We start from the raw sequence: 18,008 nt of genomic DNA on the forward strand, positions 1-18,008 counted from the left end.
GTTTTATTAGTCGTCCAACTGTCACTGCAGTATATAAACACCGAGGTCATCTTAAAATTACTGCTATTGTGTCCTCACTGCTGCACTACTTTAACTCTCCACACTCTGGTGGTCACGGTAAATGTTACCCAATTGACCGATTTCAAGCCTTAAAAGAATCACTGCCGCTAGCTCTTGAGCCCGCCGATTTAAATCTTTTGATATTTCCCAGATTGTTCCGTGCCCGTACAGTCGTACGTCCGTTTTGCGGTTGTCCTTAAGCCCCAGCGTGGCTGACGAAGGCAAAACCAAAATGAGCACATCCTAACCGCTTTGCTCTCACAGGAGTACAAACCGTGCTGGCAAAACAAGAACTTCACGCGGCTGGTATTATGCAGTGATAATGGCCTTCTACTGTTCAGCGCCACAGGACGTTATCGGCTTCTCGTAATCCCACAAGGAAATGAGTTAAATCACTTCCATCGCATGCCAGAGATCTTTTTGAAGCCCAAGACTCCAGTTCAACGTTTCCGGGACGTTTTGCCGATTTTCTCATCGCCAACCTACACGAAAGCATCGGAAAGCAGTGCGACAAAACTAAGCCATAATTCCATGTCGGCCAACACCAGCCGAGCCGAGTGTAAATTGTAATTGACTGTCAAATTAGGTTGTTTGTAAGTCACAGCTTGAAATGACTGACATTGGTGTTTCTGTTTAACTAGTAATACCGCCCACATCATCCGATTCATATATAGAGGCTATTTAAATGGAATGCCTGTGACGCCACTACGCAAACTGAATCTTGAATACGGCGCAAACCTTTCTCATTGATTTGAAATCGTACCATATGCTACCGTAAGGCACAGGAGCCATGTTTGTTCATCGAATCTCTCTTGGTTTTATGCTCGTTCACGTTGTCTACCTTTCCGCCATACCTGTTTTCCCAGTCGACGACAAAAAGAGAACTCCTGTACTTGCCGCTAACTCGGAACCTCTCGAGCCCTGGGAAGTGAATCAAGAATTGATTGACCGTAAAGGTGTGCACGGCTTCTGTCGTCCTTTGAATCACTGTGCTTATGTCTCCGTACTTGCATAAAATCCTTTGATTTGCCGCTTGTCCTCTTGCATATTAACCGCAAAAGTAAATCGCGCGCAGACCGTGTCAAGCGCCGCGGAATACGTTTTGGCCAAGTTGACGGCTTTTGAAAAAGAGCGGGATCTATCCTTTTTAGCTGGTTTTTTCCCCTGGGCATAATTAACCTTGTAACATCTAACAAATGGACATCTTTGCAGGTGAGGCGGCGTCTTTTGACGGTTGGACTCTTTACGAGGGAGACATCGTTTTAGACATGAGAACACGCCTTCTGATCCGTGGAGGACATCTCCGAAGAAAGCGAGCCGTTAAAAAATTACAGAGCTCGCGATGGCCAAACGGAGAGATTCCTTACGTCGTAGACAGAGACTTAGGTAAGCTGAAAACTATGTCCGAGTTCACAGAACTTTTTCCGACCAAATTCTTTTCTCCTGCATTGCGCTAAAGCTCGCGAGAACCGAAGAGTTGACTGTAGAAAAGTAACGCTCTCTCGCTTGATAGTAAACAACAATCCGAGCCAAGTGTCACTAGCGTAAGAAAGCAATTTTGCCATGTTATTAGGATTTTTAGTGCAAATGAAGTATTTAATCCACCGCAAATAAACCTCAAGTCTCAGAGCGAATAGGGTTGCAGTATTATGGCTGTATTTTTACTACTCTCCATGAGTTGACTGGACTACCTCAACCCACGCGACAATTTATGTACAAAAGACTTATGGGAATGTTTCATCGTAAATTGTGACCCTCTTTCGACCGTCAAGTCGGGCCGAAGCTCTTTTAGCTTCAAGACTCTCGGTCCTATCCAGTTTGAGCGCTCTAAAAACTTTTTACAAGCGCTAACGTCACGAAAAAGTGCAAACGGTTGAAATTTTTGCTATCAAAAGAACTCAGAATGCATTTCTCTGTAAATATGTGTAGTGGATATATGTGACTTGAGCAATTAATCACACGACGTAATGTAGTCATTAGGATGTCGAAGTAGAGAAGGTTAGAGTTGAGACAATAGCCTGTCATTGTGCTGCTTAATTTCCAATGAAGTTTGTGCTGACATTGAATATTTTAAGCGATAGCGATAACAGGGTCGATAGGATGAGTGGGAACCCACGGCAGAGCACACAGTTTCCAATTTCATTGAGTATGTGTATGCATGAAGGCGGAGCTACGTGGAACAGTAATTGATGCTGTATTCTTCTCTATCAACAATGGCCCCATTGCCGTCAATTTTAATTTAATTACGATATAAAACTACTCAATATACCGTGTTTCACCTTGTCTTTGTTGCCGCTTTCTTGTAGCCATGAAAACGAAGAAAGAAATCAGAAAAGCCCTGAGACACTGGAAGAAAAAGACGTGTCTGCATTTCCGGCACAAGAGAGACAGCGATGTAGATTATATTCGCTTTGTTTACGAACCTGGGTAAGGATTATTGGTGCCCCTTACTTTGACTGAAATATTCATGAAGTATTCCTTGCTTTCCGGTTACTCTAAATACTTGCACAATGGGAAGCTATCCACTAAATGTTACCATCAAAAAGGGTATTGTAAAAGCTGCAAGGGTGAGGAAGTTTGCTATGTCAAGGGTAATTACTCCTTTCAGCAAGCTCTTAGCGTGCTCTTTTATCCTTGATTTCGTTTTAAATATGGTTGGACTTTGGTAAACGTTGTTCACGGTCTACTCGCAAACGACATTATCGAGGAGCGGACCACACAAAAGGCTAAAATATTTCAATGGTTTACACTCTAATTTGCCAACTCATTAACACATCTTCTCGGTGACAAGAAGAAAACGATAGAGTCCGGAAACTCGATGACATTTATATCGTTAATTAACTCATTCAAGTGTGGTCAGCAATAAGCGTGGTAACTGGCAAAGCGCTGCACACACCGGAAAAGTATTGATTGTAGTGTTGTTTTAGTTTTCCTTCTTGCTTTGAAAGCAAACATAAAAAGAGAAAACATGAATAGCAACTTACAATGGCCGAACATTAGAAGAGACAGCAAGATAAAGAAATGGTTTGATTAATTGCCGAGACGATAAAACCAACTTTGAATGGCGAACGGCCGTGATTTGCTGCTGGGGTGTGGAATTAACTACAAACAAACATTTGACAGTTTTTCTATTGTTTACAAATGTCAATAATAATGAAAAGTTTTATCAGGACTTAAAATTACCTTGTGACATTTAGCGACCGCTCAAGAGCGACTTATGAATGATATTTTCGTTGTCTTTTGCGAGTATGAACCCCCAGTTAGGTTTTCTCCCTTAGCAAAACGGATAATAAGAAGTGTTAACGAACTTTAAGACACCGCTAAACTGCAACTTAGCCACCAATGCCGATAACGGACTTCAAAACGACGACTAATTGAAATCAAGCAAGGAATGAAAGCAATTTACAAAGTAGCTTCATTAGTCTTGAAATGTTCAACAAATTCGTATACACAAGTGAAAGAGGTAGCCAGTTCCCGTGACCTCTTCGGTATTTTTGCACCAATCTAGCCTTCATTTTTGAGTAAAACACCGATTATGGCAAATAGGCATTACTACAAAAAAAATACGTCGTTCGTCAAATGCTACTTTGTAAACAACTTTGTGCCCCACTTCCTTGAAATGTCCACTGAACCAATCATTGACATCAAACAGAGCTTGTGGTGTACTCTTGTCTGGTGGACACGTGGAGAAATCGTTGTTCACGTGGAGTCGCCAGCAAGACTGATGACCACTTATGTTTTGTCAACAGTTTCTCTTGCCAAAAACATGAGCTGTTACGCGTCTAATGTCACGAACATCGAATGATCCTCTCTTGGCTTTTTTTAGATACAATGTAAGGTAATGAACGCTAGCTGATTTTTATCGTTTCAAAGTGGTAGTGAGGGTTCTAGAACTTTTTTCGTGAAAGCATCGTTAAGTGTTTCAATAATTCATGAATTGTTTTTACCATTTCGAGCAGCAAAACGAAGTGTTTTAGTTGACCACTTTGAAACCATATCTAATTACTTTCATCAAGTTAATCAAAGCCTTGAAGCATATGTGGAAATTTTTCACATGATTTCCAGCTCCGAGGAAGTTATTCGATTGGCTGGACTCCAAAGGGGACGAAAATATTACTATTGTCTCAACCGCGTGCCTTTTTATCTGTTTTGACAGAAGGTTATGTAAAACAACTTGGCATTACACGGCTGATAAAGTTACACCTATTCAGATGATATCAAACAGAAAGATCTACGTTCTTAGGCATGAGTTTCCTTTTCTTGACTGATGAATAAGTATCTTTATTTAGCTATTACAAAACTTCACTCGACAGAGTGCAAATTAATGCATAAAACATGGCAACCTCCTTAGAATCTTACTTACGATCTACACTAGTTGTTAATAGTCCCCGTGATCACACGGCTGGCAAAGTAATAATCACGATGTTTAACATGATGAAAGTATTATATAACTTGAAGCGTTGAAAAAAATAACTTGGGTAATACGTCACGTTGTGCTTTACGGGTAGATACTGTTCTACTTGTCATTTGCTGACGGACCTATTCAGTGCTGAGTTCCAAAGTTCAGCTACTTTTAACTGCATGAAGCCGTTGAAGCCTCCAATATCAAAGTAAGGCAGTTTGGAAAACATTTTTCCCAATGAGACCTAAACCTATACATCTAATTAATTTCATGATATATGCATAGAAGGTCTTCTCAGGTCTTCCGCATAAAATTACAATTTTTTTTTTCGGTGCCAAGCATTACACATCGACTTGAAATGAAGAAATTAGTTTGTTTGTCTATTTTCTCACAAGTGGAAGCAGCTGCGAATACACGAAGATGTCGCCTCGTGGTGTCTGTAGACATGTTTTGACATAAAGACAGAAGAACAGGCAGACGTCCATTTTTTTGATAATAATTTGAAATTATAATTGACTGGATGAGCACAACTGAATGAACTTGATAAGCTGGTGGTGAACGTACGCAAACGGTACGTTACGCGGGTAAAAATGATACGTTACGATACAAAAGATACGTTTTATTCATAATCCACGCTGACTGAACTCTGGAAATTTCAATCCTGTTTCTCACTCATAGTGTTTTTCGCCTGTAAAAGATTTGGTTTGTGTAATTTAATTGCTTGTTTTCCTTGACGGCTATATGTGTGCTAATGCACTTTCACATTGATGACGTCGATAGCTTAGGAGGACAGTGAAAAACAGGGCTGTAACCAAAAAATATTATGACAGAGGGAATGTTCATGGTTAAATTCTCTTCCTGTAGGTATTTAGTAGTTTTTTTTACTTTCCCCCTTCAAAAAAGAAACCACAAAAACGAAAAAAATGATTGAGGCAAGTGCCTCGGTTTGCCTCATATTGGTTATGGCCCTGAAAACGCCACACATGTCGCGCGGAATTTTAAAGCCTTTCTTTTACATCAGACGCAGAGACGATAGTAACTGATCCAAGGAATAGTACTCCGCAGATTTAGACCTTGCTAAAACATTGCCTTGCCTCAATTTTCTATAAAGAAAACAAGGACTATAAATAGAAAACTGACCTTCTTCATAGATGGCTTTATTTTAAAAGGTTTAAAGTTCTCTGTATAAGATCAACTCTGATAATCTCTTTTCAGACCGATTAATATCTTTTTTTATGGTGCTGAATGGGCCACCCTGGCTAAATTAAGTTTTTCTTACTTACTTACTTTTCTGCTGCTCCTCAAACAAGAGTAGGTAATCCCGGACTATCAGATGTAACTGCTGCTCAGGCGGATTAACTCTTAACACTGCTTGTTTTCTCAGGGAGTTAGCAAAGTATCAAACTTTCTAAATGTTATGTAAGCGTATCAAAGCGTAAAAATGTCTTTTAGACAAGGTCGAGTTAATGTTTGGCCGATAAGCGATAGGGAGCTCGAGCAATGAGGACGAAGACGCCCTGGACGACGCCTAGTAAAAAGTGGATTTACATTTCAAACTAAATGTGTAACGCCAGCGATCAAACCAAAACAAAATACGAAAAACTAGTCGTCGTCGCTCACGCTCTGCAAAATACCCAGAACTTGGTTATTTAACGTCGTTGTTTTGCAGAGGACGGCTATGAAATACACAAGGACTTATAAAGCACGTGCACAGCCATTGTACTGCTCATTAAATGTTTTGTTTGATGGCGTTCTCGTTGCCTTTTCTCGTCGTTAGGGGGTTTGCTTTACATTACATGCTGCTCAGGTCTTCTCAGAGCAGTTGTTAGGTAACTACAATCATCAGTTATGTTTGCCCTTATTAGAAGTTTATGTTAGTAGTTTATCAGTTGTTGAAGCCATTGGATTAAAAGCAACGGCTCCATTATTCGCAGATGTTGGTCGTATGTCGGTCGAGCAGGAAGTGAGCAGAAGGTTTCAATAGGTCCTGGATGTGAGTTCATGGGAACCATAATCCACGAGATTGGTCATGCTGTTGGTTTTTGGCACGAGCAGAGCAGACAGGATCGCGATCACTATATTCGGATACTCAAGGAAAATATCCAAACTAACGCAGTTGACCAGTTCAGTAAGTATCTACACACTTGTTATCTTAACAGCAAGAGCAGTAAAAGTAAGGGTATTCCTAAGAGTGAGCAGGATTTGATTTCTCTCACAACATGGAGGCAGCATGGTGGCCGAGTGGTTAGGGCGCCGGGCTTGATATCCGGAGGTCGACAACTCGTGGGTTCAAGTTCTGCTATGACCACTAAGCTGGAGTTGTTTCTCGGGTAACCCTGGTTCAACTTCTCAGTCCTGGTTGTAAATAGCCAACTGGTCTGCCTACTGTTAGGCCTATTTGGGATTTTTAAGCCTTTTACGTTTATTTGAAATACTTTTTTCTTTCAGTTTAAGTGGCATGCCTGAGAACTAGCTATAGTTGTAGCTAAGCGTATGTACCACTTTAAAAGTTAAACAACATTTGCAGCAACATTGCTTAGATGATAACGAAAACGAGAACTACCAATTATACTATTTCTTGGCGTAATGTTTATAGATACCTTAAGTTCATCACGAAATGATGCAACTCTTTACAGATAAGATGCCGAGAAAAGTGATGGATTCCATGGGCTATGAATATGACTATTTCTCTATTATGCATTACGGGACGAAGTTTTTCAGTTCAAACGGCAAAGCAACCATTAAAATTCGCAAGAAAGGGAAAAAGATCGGAGCCCAGATTGGTCAGCGCAAGAGTCTATCTTGGATTGATGTTGCACAGGTCCATGCCATGTACAACTGTAATAAAATTCCTTCAGAGGAATCAAGTAAGTTGACTGGAATAAGTTTGAGATTATCTTATGAGTCGCGGTAACCTCATGGTTAGTGCGCTCGACTCCAGATCGAGCGGTCCGGGTTCGAGCCCCGGCCGGGGACATTGCGTTGCATTCCTGGGCAAGACACTTTACTCTCACAGTACCTCTCTCCACCCAGGTGTACAAATAGTTACCGGAAAATTTAATGCTGGGGGGTAACCCTGCAGTGGACTAGCATCTTATCAAAGGGGTAGTACAAATATTCTTAGTCGCCTCCCATGCTGCAGAAACCGGAATAAGCTCCGGCCTGATGGACCACTTGGCTCCCATACAGAGTTTACCTGAAATTTTATTTTATGAAAAGCAGGAACATCTTCGCTTAACGGGGACAGACTAGGCAAATGAAAAATTGAGTTGTTTTAAGTATAATAAGAAATTATATTTATCATTTTGATAAGAAGCAGTGTCTAAATTTAACTTCAATGTATTTGCTACAAGACTAAGAGGCCATTATTTTTCTCCAAACGGACTCTTGGTTTAAACATATCCTAAAGCTGACTTTTTCTTCGTCCCAGAAATCTGCATCAACAGTACAACAGGAGATGGACGAGAGTATCGAGGGCAATTAAACTACACTGAGAAAGGCGTGATGTGCCAACCATGGAATGAACGATGGCCGCATGATCCAGAGGAGACAAAGAAATTGAGAAATCCTACGAGAGAGGGACTGGGCAAACATAATTATTGCCGTAATCCGCGTGGTAAACGCGCGCGTCCTTGGTGTTACACGACTCTAAAGAGGCCTGTATGGCAGTACTGTGACATTGTGGTATGCAATCAAACATTAAAAATTGGTGAAGAAGACACCTGAAACATACGCCGTCGACGGCTGAGATGGTAAATTGTGCGCGAGCGTTTTAAAAGCACCTTGCTCACACAGCATGGGTCCTTGTTAACCATGGTTCCTCGTTATCTCATGTGGATTCTTCATTCTGAACAACGTAAAAATGAACGGGAATACGTTATACGACAAGGAAAAGGAAGCCACACCGTTGGTATGAAAGGACCCTTCGGAAAAGGCGCTCACTCAGTCTTCGAATGCAAAATCTGCTATAAAGTCTTATCGGTATGTACAGAAAATAGGGAGAACTCCATTGACTTCAAAGAAAACAATTTATAAACTTAAAGAGACAAAGTTATATTTAACACCAATTTATGGAGGAAAGCACAGCGTGTGGAAGTGAACACCATGAACGTACGTTTATGGATTAAGCTGCGGTTTGGCTTAGCAAATGCCCTGCATGTGTTCTCGCTGACCTTGGTCTTTTAGCAATGGGAGGAAGAAATCACTGCAGTTTGTTTCCGGGAATTTTAACAACTTCTTTAGTAAGGACGCGTTACAAAAACTTTTGAGTTCTTATAACATTAATTTCCTGAGTTTTCCCTAATGAGTCGCCACTTTCCTCATTTAGGCAAGCGAGACGCCAAAACTGAAAGTAACGTAGACTGGGTATTAGCGATCGATTCAGCCGGTAAATTAGGCGTAAAACTGCAAGTTTTAAATCATCCAACGAAATACGTGGCAATAGCTCTATTCTCACTTAATATTTAATGATTCACGTTGTTTCATCTTGTGGTTTTCACTGACCTCCTAGCTTGCTCCACCCAGCGTAAGCTATTGTTTAGAGGTTTGTTGTTTTCTTGGACCAATTTATGAATTGTGGGCGGTATATAATAAAGGGTTTTGTTTAGGAATTTTCCGGCTGAGAAATATTTTAAAAGCCATCACGTACGCTGCGAGAATTGTTTTTTTCGACACATTCTTTGGCTAGCTTTAACTGGCAATGACTATATGTGGATTTATTAGAGAAGGTATGACTATCTGTCTTCAAACTCTCACCTGTCTAAGGGCGACTTTGTTGAATGTCTTCTTTATTACATAACATACAATCTCAATTTGCGTACTGCCGCTGACTGATGATACTCGAATAGCTCCTATCTAGTTTCGTCGGAATATAATGAGTCAAATACCATTTAATATCCCTGTTTATTGCACAAAGTATCTTTATTCATTTCCATTATGGAAAATTGTCATGAACAAGTGTCGCAAACGTTTGACGCCCCATCCACACTTATACGGACAAATTTAAAACGCATCTATTTGTCCCATGTAGTTTAGCCGATTGCAGTCGTGACCGAAAACTGATCTTGTCCAAAACGGTCTAGCCTCCAAAATGACAAAAATTGAAAATACTGGCCAGGCGCTGGCCATACTGTGGACAAAGACAGTGTGGAAGGACTGGAAAACGTTCCCATATTAGAGGGAAATCGTCTCAGCCGTGAAATTATGCCCAAAGAATTATAACAGACTCGCGTTTGATGTTGCAATATCAATAAGTTGTTTTGTTACAATGTTAATAGTTCACGTAAAATCAACAGCGAGTGTCATAGATCAACAAAACCCTTATCACAAAGACTGAAAACACTGGTTGTGTTGGTGTAAACGCCAAATTCGTTAAGTGAACACGTGATCCACTATCGAGCGAGATTAGAAATTTAGAAACAAAAATAGTTTAGTTTATTGTATGGATACAAGCATGGAAAGAGAATGTTGTTTATAATATATGTTTTAATTAATTTAACTCACTCGTGGTTTATAGAGTAAAATGTACAATATTAAATTCTTTTCCTTATAATTATTGTAAATGTTTGAAAGTGTATATGAATTTTAAGGGATAATTTACTTCTATAATAACAGCTAAGAAAAAGCAATCATGAAGTATGTTTCGCTTTGTTCTCTTTAAACCGGTCAATACGATATGGTATTATTTATCTTTTAGGAAAAGCAACCCATGTTGTTTGTGTTAGTTCAAAGATTTCTCACCAGCTCATCAAAAAAAAGTATCTCAATTCTTGTAAGAGTGCGATTACTTTAAATAAGGTCACCCATGGAAAATCTCTCCGAACTGTTCAATGGTGTTTGAGTGTTGAAACAATGCAAAACACTGGCACTAATTTGTCGCAAGATTTATTTTTATCTCCCAAAGTTTTCTTTCTTTCAATCTACGCAGAATTTGACAGGTGGCCTTAGTTTTAAAGAAATGCACCACTGTAAGGGTTTTGGTTTTATAAAGTGATCCATTTTAAAGTTAATATTCATTTGGTCCCTCAACTTTTACTTGAATTTTTTTCCTTTTGCTTTAGCAACTCGGTTTTCTAAAAAGATGCAGTACCTTCACACAATTTTCTTGAGCTTCAGAACGTTCTAACCCATAAAATTGTACTTAAACCATGCGTTGTATTGTTTGGAAGTTCAAGGATTCAAGAAACTTCACAAATTAACTTAAGAGCTGTAAGATAACCTGTCTGAGTATTAAAATTTCCACTCATTTAGGAACGATGGTATTCATTGTCTCGTTAAATAAAATCACTCCCAGAGATTGCACAGGACGCTTTCCTTATACAGCCTCAAAATCAGTGGGCGCATATAACAGAGGATCGAAACGAACCTTAGGTTGGGCTGCCAATGACTGGGGGTAAATATAGCAAATGTATAGAGCACTGAAATGTTTTATGACGATTAGTATGGGTAATCAAATGATGATCAGTGAAATTAGGAAATAATTTTACGGGCGTTTAGTCAAAATTTTAACAAGGCAAGGGAAATTATTTGAATTTTGACACAACGCAAGGGAAATTATTTTGTAATTACACGAGTATACTATTTGATTACTTTTTAATATCATGGGTGACAAATGACACTTAGAATCGTGAGCTTTTGGCTTGCTTACTGTATCGAGAAATTTCGCGCCAAACGTTACCCTGGCAACGCTGAAATTTTGCGCCAAAATTAAGGAGTAATTTGTCCCCCATGATATTACAGCAAAAAGAACCTGTTACCAGTTGTTCTTATAACCCCTGATCGAAGGTTGTAGCGATAACCCATCGGAAAACCTCGCCCAGCGAGTTCATGCTAAAAACCAAAGCACTAGCCTCAAAAATAAACTACCTTCGAAGTTACATTTGTCGTGCGGCGCGTGTGTTTGTCGCACGGAATTCGAATTACAAAGAAATCCAGGCTAAAAATCAATCAGTGAAAGGGAAATAAAATTATCAGAGTGAAACCAATTGGAAAGCAGCGAAATGCAGCTAATCCGGCGGAGAATAAGACAGCAAAGCTTCTCAGTTGTAAAACCTGAAGAGTAATTTGCTTGCACGCAATGATTTAATCGGGAATTAAATAGTGCATGTTTCGAGCTTTCTTGCTTGTTTGTTTATTTAACTCTCACGAGAAACTGGTCAAGACAAGTTATCGGAAAAATAAAAGTCGGTGAATGATAACATTTGATTTAAGTCAAAAACAGAACAAAATTTAAAATTATAATCGAGTCGCCATAAGAAACCGTTTATACTTTGCCGACTTATGTCACTTCAGATAGTCCTGTTTTGACGATACGATAATAACTGGATTAAAATTCATGCTATACGATAAACCAAATTTAAAAATCGCTCAGAGATCCGGCGCAGTGAAAAGTAGATAAACCGTTTTCATTCGTGTTTAGTTTTGCAACTAGGTAAATTAAATACCAAAAATGAGCTGCATGTAGTGTTATAAACACCAATAGAAGGCCATTAATTTAAAGTAATATTCTCAACAAGTCAATTTGAAAGCAATGAGGTTTAAGGTACGTAAATGTTGCAGCTGTACGACAAACTAAAATAAATTGAAATCAATTATATATACGAGTTATACAACGCTTTCAAGTGATGTACTATGGAATATCCCACGAACCTTGAGGCGAGTGTGTATACCAGCAAAACAATAGTGACAAGTGTGATATCCCATTGTATACCACAAGAGGGTGTTGCATAACTATTTTGTACCGTGCAATAGAAAATACAGTGACCAACACAATCACTGCAGTGCACGATGGGAAGGTTGGGTGTAATACCGTGAATATACAACGGCTTTCCTGTATTCTGATTGGCTGTATTTTCTATGGCATGGTATAAAGTCTGATAAACTATGATATTAAACGAGAAACTGAAGTTGAATATCAGTAAAAATGAGCACCGTTTGTAGCTTTCGTGCAGGTTTACTCGATCCATACTTAAATAAAACTGAAAATGCGTGTCTAATGTTTGAAAATTAATAATATTGGGGAAAGCTTCTCAGGCGAACATCTGCCATAATCCATTACATGATTATTTAAATGGATGCGCGCTCTCTGATTGGTCAATCAGCTATGGTTTATTGTGCCAGTAAACTCGTGGAAATTCCGCGTGTCTTCTGAATTAAAATATAAAAGCAATAGACCACAAGTTTTTACGGTTTAAAGGCATGATAAACCACTTGAGATGTAGGAAGAACACTCGAAGAATTCGCAAATCACGAGCCGCAGGCGAGTGATCTACGAATTCTTCTCGTGTTCTTCCAACATCCCGCGTGGTTTATCAGCCTATAAACCATAAAAGCTTGTGGTCTATTGCTTAAATAATACATATGAAATGGTTCAGTTATTGACTATAAAGCTCGCCGTTTTCACTCTAGCAGATTAATCTCGAAAATAAACTATTTATTTAATTTGCCGACTAAAGTAAATTGCCGCTTACAAGCCCTGGGCTTCTACAACTTCGTAAGGGCTTTTAGATGGGCTTATAAACAGAGGGGCTTATATCCGAGTAGGCTCATAGTCCGGATTACAAAGCCGTTTCGAGACGAGCTATGGCGGTGTTGATCAAATGTTTTTCATTTACTGGTTTTTCTAAGCTTTAAAACATGGTAATAAAACGAATCCAAAACAAGGAAAGTTAGACGGGGCATTATATCCGGGGGGCTTATAACCAGATGTATTTTTTGCTTTACAGGTATATGGGCCTATACCTGGAGGGGCTTATAAGAGGGGGTGCTTATAAACGACAGTTTACGGTAATTACTCGTCAAATCTTAGGCAGTTTGACAATCCTTTTCATAAGTAAAGGGTTTCCCACTGAGATTAATAGACGATAAAAACTTTGCAATCGTGTATTATGATGGAAGCATTACATCCCAAACTAGAGTTTCTGGACTACTTTCATCAAGTAGGTATGTGTGGAAATTGGTTCATTTAAATCTTAGTTTGAAGAATTATTGAGAACAGTTTAAGAATGATGACTGAAATAATTTTCATTTAGAAGAAAAAGGGACATCTAACCAGATAACAGCGATCTTAAAATAATAATGCTGATAACAAGATTGGTTATCTTTGAACATTTTCAGCGTGTAAAAGTAAATGTCTGAGAACGTTTTTAGTACTACTGTATCAAATTTCAGACGTACTTGACAAGTTTTCACTTGTTAATAGGTTTGTCTGTAAAACCGAACGCTCAGTAGTAAACAATTTGTTGACATAGTTAATACTTTTACGGTATTATCTTTTCCTTAGGTCAAATTGATAATATATATGCTTTGAAATGCGATTATGGCTCTAGTCAGGATCTGCCATTTTCGATATCATCGAAATTATTGATATTGCATGGTGAAGCGAAATCTGATTGCTTTACTGTAAGTATGTTTATTATCTTAAGAAGTTTTACAGTGATTTCCTTCGTTTCGACCAGCTCCGAATAAAATGTAATAGCCAATTCTCGTATGTAAACAGAAACAAAGATGTGGCTGACTAGGGCCGTTTAACGTAGGTGGCATATTTTGTACAAAAATTTTTGACCGCTTATGTAGTGGGGAAAGTACGACCAAATTCTTGCTCTCATCTTAAAGTTCAGTTCAGTTCTTTGTCGTTTCAGAAAAGGGAGATGAGAATCAGAGCATCAACTCATGGATAAATTAAGAGCGGCAAAAGTTTTGGGTTTTATCTAAAACAACGCCGAAGTAACGATGAATTCTTCCTGGCCGAACAATTCTTCAGAGGAAGCAAGGTCTCCAAGCTCTGCCGTCAGCCAAACAGTTTCTGGAAGTACCACTGCCAGTCAAGTCATCTACTCCATAGTTTCCCTTGTGGCATTACTTGGAAACACGCTTGTTATTCTTGTCTTCATCTTTGATAAGAAGCTTTAAAGAAATCCTACAACACGTTAATCTTTTCCCTGGCTATCGCTGATGTTCTGACCGCCATGAGCTTGATTACAAACCCGGCTTTTGTTCTAGGTGACTCTTTTCCTTATCCAACTGGTCCTGTCCTGGGCGAGCTTTTCTGCCGACTCATATGGAGCCGGGCGATTCTCTTCCAGTTGGTGGTATTCTCCGTCTACATATGCTTAGCGCTGACGGCGGAGCGATGGTTTGCTGTAGTGAAGCCGCATAAGTACAACGACGCCTTCAGCAGAAAAAAGATTACCTGCTACATCTTCTCTTCTTGGGTATGTGCGTTTTTATCGGCAGGTTCAGGAATGATTGAAACAGTGTACAGAGCCTCACCCAACAAAATCTGCGAGTTCCAGTTTATTGCTGGAGGATCCGTTCTGCGTGTCGTGATAGGGGTCTTTCAATCTGTGGTGAAAATGGTTTTCCCTTGCGCCACTATGATGGGCCTGTACATCCACATGATTTATACAGTGAAGATGTCCGCGGCTGCGTCAGCGGCAAGCAAAGTTAAACTGCGCTCGAGAATAACGCGGATGGTGGGAGTTGTCTGTTGCACTCTAATCATTTGTTACGCGCCAAACCAAATCCTCTGGGTGTTTGCATTGGCGGGAAAAGTAGAGTTGGATTCCGAGGTACACCACGCGACCGCACTGCTCACGTTTGTCGCCAGTTGCGTCAATCCAGTTATCTATGGGTTGAGCAACAGCAATTACCGAGAGCGCTATAAGGAGATTCTGGTTACTGCGTATCACAGAGTGTGTGATGGGAGAGCCAGCCAAGCAAACCAACCCAGCGTGGCTGGCGCTAACGGAAGACAACCGCGCGTACATCCAGGACCACAACAAAAAGACATTCCGCAAAAAAAAGAACCCACTGAAAATGTAAACTTCTTTGCTACGTCTTCTGAGGTGTATACTGAAATTAATTGAAACTGCCGTTCGTATAATTTTAATTTTGAGCAGGGCTCAGTAATGCCTTTGCATTTAATTTCTGAATTTTCTTATTTAGGTAGCACCTAGCCAATGTAATGTGCTTGCAACTTTTGATTTCAGCACTGATAAGGTTTCTCGAGAATGGTTTAAAAATATTTCAAATGGATTAGATGCTTCAAATTTTCAAATTGAGACATGGGCTTTGTCTCAGTGAAGTTTTGAATAACTGGGTGACACGCTTTAGTGTACATATAGATATCAGTTTTAAGTTGAATTGTTGAATTCTCATGGAGCGATCACCGGGAGATCTATGTGAAGATGTATGTGGGTTCTAAATAATGGTAGAGATGTATACTTTGTTGTTCTATTTAAAGGTAGAGATGTATATATTTGTTCTAAATTATGGTAGAGATGCATATGATTTCTGTTCTAATTAATGGTAGAGATGTATATATCTCTTCATACTGACTGGTGGAGATGAGCCTATGTTCTAATATAATTAATGGTAGAGATTTATATAATGTTCTAAATAATGGTAGAGGATGTATATACACTGCATATTATAAGTAATGTTAGAAATGATGCATTGAATGTAAAAAAGAGCATTTGGCCTTATGATAAAGCTGAAGACGGCCACGCTTGTAGGACAAGACCATGTTAAGCTTAACCATAACATTTATTTGCAGCCAAGGAGGAAAAAAAAGGAAAATACGCGAAAATAAACGTTATCGTAGCTATATGAACTTTTCCTTATGTGACTTGTCTCTGTGTTTCCTAATTCGCAAATCTCATTGGAACACATACACGCACATGAATATTTTCAAGCTGTTCTTTTTTTAAAGATTTCATGTCTCAATATTAATTAACCACATATTTTATAGTATGGTGGTATTTCGCCACGTTTACTAAAACCCATACATTGAAAAGTGAAGCGAAAATTTTGATTTAAACTTCACAATGAACCCTAGAAATTCCCGCTCCTGTCAAATTGGAATACTCCTCAGGGTTGAGGTCTTATTGTATTCTGATCACTGTCAAAAGATGTCGAAGATCGAGGTGCTTACCTCAATGCAATGCTCATTCTCAACCGTCCCGTCCCGTCTCCTCTTCAATAGGTCAGTGTCAAAAGTTCTCTTTCCTAATTGTGCCATATCAACATGATAGCCAAATGCGACCAAATATACAAGTAGAAAAAAGGTGTAGTTTAGGGAAGAAGTTAAGGATGACAAAAAATGGAAGTGGATTACGGCTTGATTTTGTGGCAAGATGTCAAGAATTCGAAATTGCCTTTGTGGTGAATTTTTTTTTCTCCAAGCGAAAGAGTTTTGCGTAATTTTTAATGTTAGTAATTAATTTTTTTTCAGAGGGGGTGGGGGTGTGTGGGTGAGTGAGTGATATTTCTCTGCTTTACGCCTCTCAGCTTTTGCTGTTTTGCAATATTAAAAGCAGGTTAACAGCAAGTTCCTAGTCATATTTATTAATTGGCTTGGCACGTTAATTATACTCTGCCATGCCTAGGCCCTTCTGTGTTACTGTTCAAGTTTCTGTGAAATTTAAAATTGGCGTTTTGGACCTTTGCTGCCCTCAGACAAATAAAGCAAGGCACAGAATGTACTCTTAGCCACGAAATGTATATATCCCTGTCGCTACTACAAGTTAAATGAAATTCTCCAGCCGAATCGCTTTCAATGTATGTCATGCAAAGATTTTAATTTATTCAATATGGCGGCGAGTCGAGTAAATGTTTAATACACTTCTGACACTCCTTGATATTTCAAGCTATTTCATTCACTCAGTGGTATTCATATGACATCCCATCTCGACTCTGTTTCGTTCTACTTTCGACTTAAGCTTCTGCGTAGATTAAAAATCTGACTAAAAGACTAAAAGATCAAGTCGCACTTCGGCTCGATTTCCGCCGCTTTCTCGAGTCCTGTCGCAAGCGGAATAAAAATGCTGGAATAACTTTTCTTCTTACTGAAATAATTCCTATATATTTTAACAAGAAGGCAGGAATAAAATTCTGGTAAAAAAGAAAAAATAAGATTAATCGGAAAAAAAAGGAAGAAAAGAAGAAAAAAAAATTTCCTTCGAGCCGGATTCGAACCAGCGACCTAAGGATAACAGACAGTACCTCTACAGTCCTCCGCTCTACCAACTGAGCTATCGAAGGATCCATACCTCCGCGATGGAAAATTTATATATTTAAATATATTTTCATGACACCTTTTTGTATTTAACGCACCACAATAACTCTTTGTTGTTAAATACGTTCATGTAAAGATCAAAGCTGAAGTTATAAGTAAACAATCTTCTGTTTAAAATATCGGCAGAAGCGAGCGGTAATAGATCGTTTTCACGTGACGTCATCACTTTCTAAAATCCAAACTTGAAGGGCTACCAAAGTTTTTATCCTCATCAGGCATATGAGGCGGTATATTTATATCTGTTAACAATTTTACAGGTCAATAGCGTGCTTCGTTTGGAAACCAGAGCGTTTTGAATTTCAGGGTTATGGAGGTGCGTGACACAAGGCTACGATCGAGTTTGTTGAAAAATATATACTTATCTCATGATTTTGAGCCTTTTTAGAAGTGAGAAACGTGCTTAAGTAAATGTTTGCTTGTTCAGTACTGATAATCAGTCACCGAGACAGCCAAAGTAAGTTCCAGGTGTTT

The 18,008-nt window shown here is 39.1% G+C and overlaps 1 protein-coding gene, 1 non-coding gene and 1 pseudogene across 2 annotated transcripts; 2 read left to right on the forward strand and 1 right to left on the reverse strand.

Annotated features, from left to right (window-relative positions):
• Positions 1–24: 24 nt before the first annotated feature.
• On the forward strand, positions 25–10,017 carry LOC145481104 (zinc metalloproteinase nas-4-like). The gene is made up of 6 exons (XM_081459499.1): positions 25–1,016; positions 1,273–1,446; positions 2,367–2,487; positions 6,397–6,590; positions 7,099–7,329; positions 7,893–10,017. The coding sequence occupies exons 1-6, from the start codon at positions 851–853 to the stop codon at positions 8,186–8,188; spliced, it is 1,182 nt and encodes a 393-aa protein (XP_081315625.1). The 5' UTR covers positions 25–850; the 3' UTR covers positions 8,189–10,017.
• Positions 10,018–13,985: 3,968 nt separating this feature from the next.
• On the forward strand, positions 13,986–15,372 carry LOC145480377 (melatonin receptor type 1A-like; annotated as a pseudogene).
• Positions 15,373–17,416: 2,044 nt separating this feature from the next.
• Trnay-gua (transfer RNA tyrosine (anticodon GUA)) lies at positions 17,417–17,503 on the reverse strand. The gene is given in 2 exon segments: positions 17,417–17,452; positions 17,467–17,503. It is a non-coding gene; the product is annotated as a tRNA-Tyr (tRNA).
• Positions 17,504–18,008: the final 505 nt, after the last annotated feature.

Source organism: Orbicella franksi, chromosome 3, assembly GCF_964199315.1.
Source record: "Orbicella franksi chromosome 3, jaOrbFran1.1, whole genome shotgun sequence".
In the NCBI taxonomy this organism is placed as follows: Eukaryota; Metazoa; Cnidaria; class Anthozoa; order Scleractinia; family Merulinidae; genus Orbicella; species Orbicella franksi.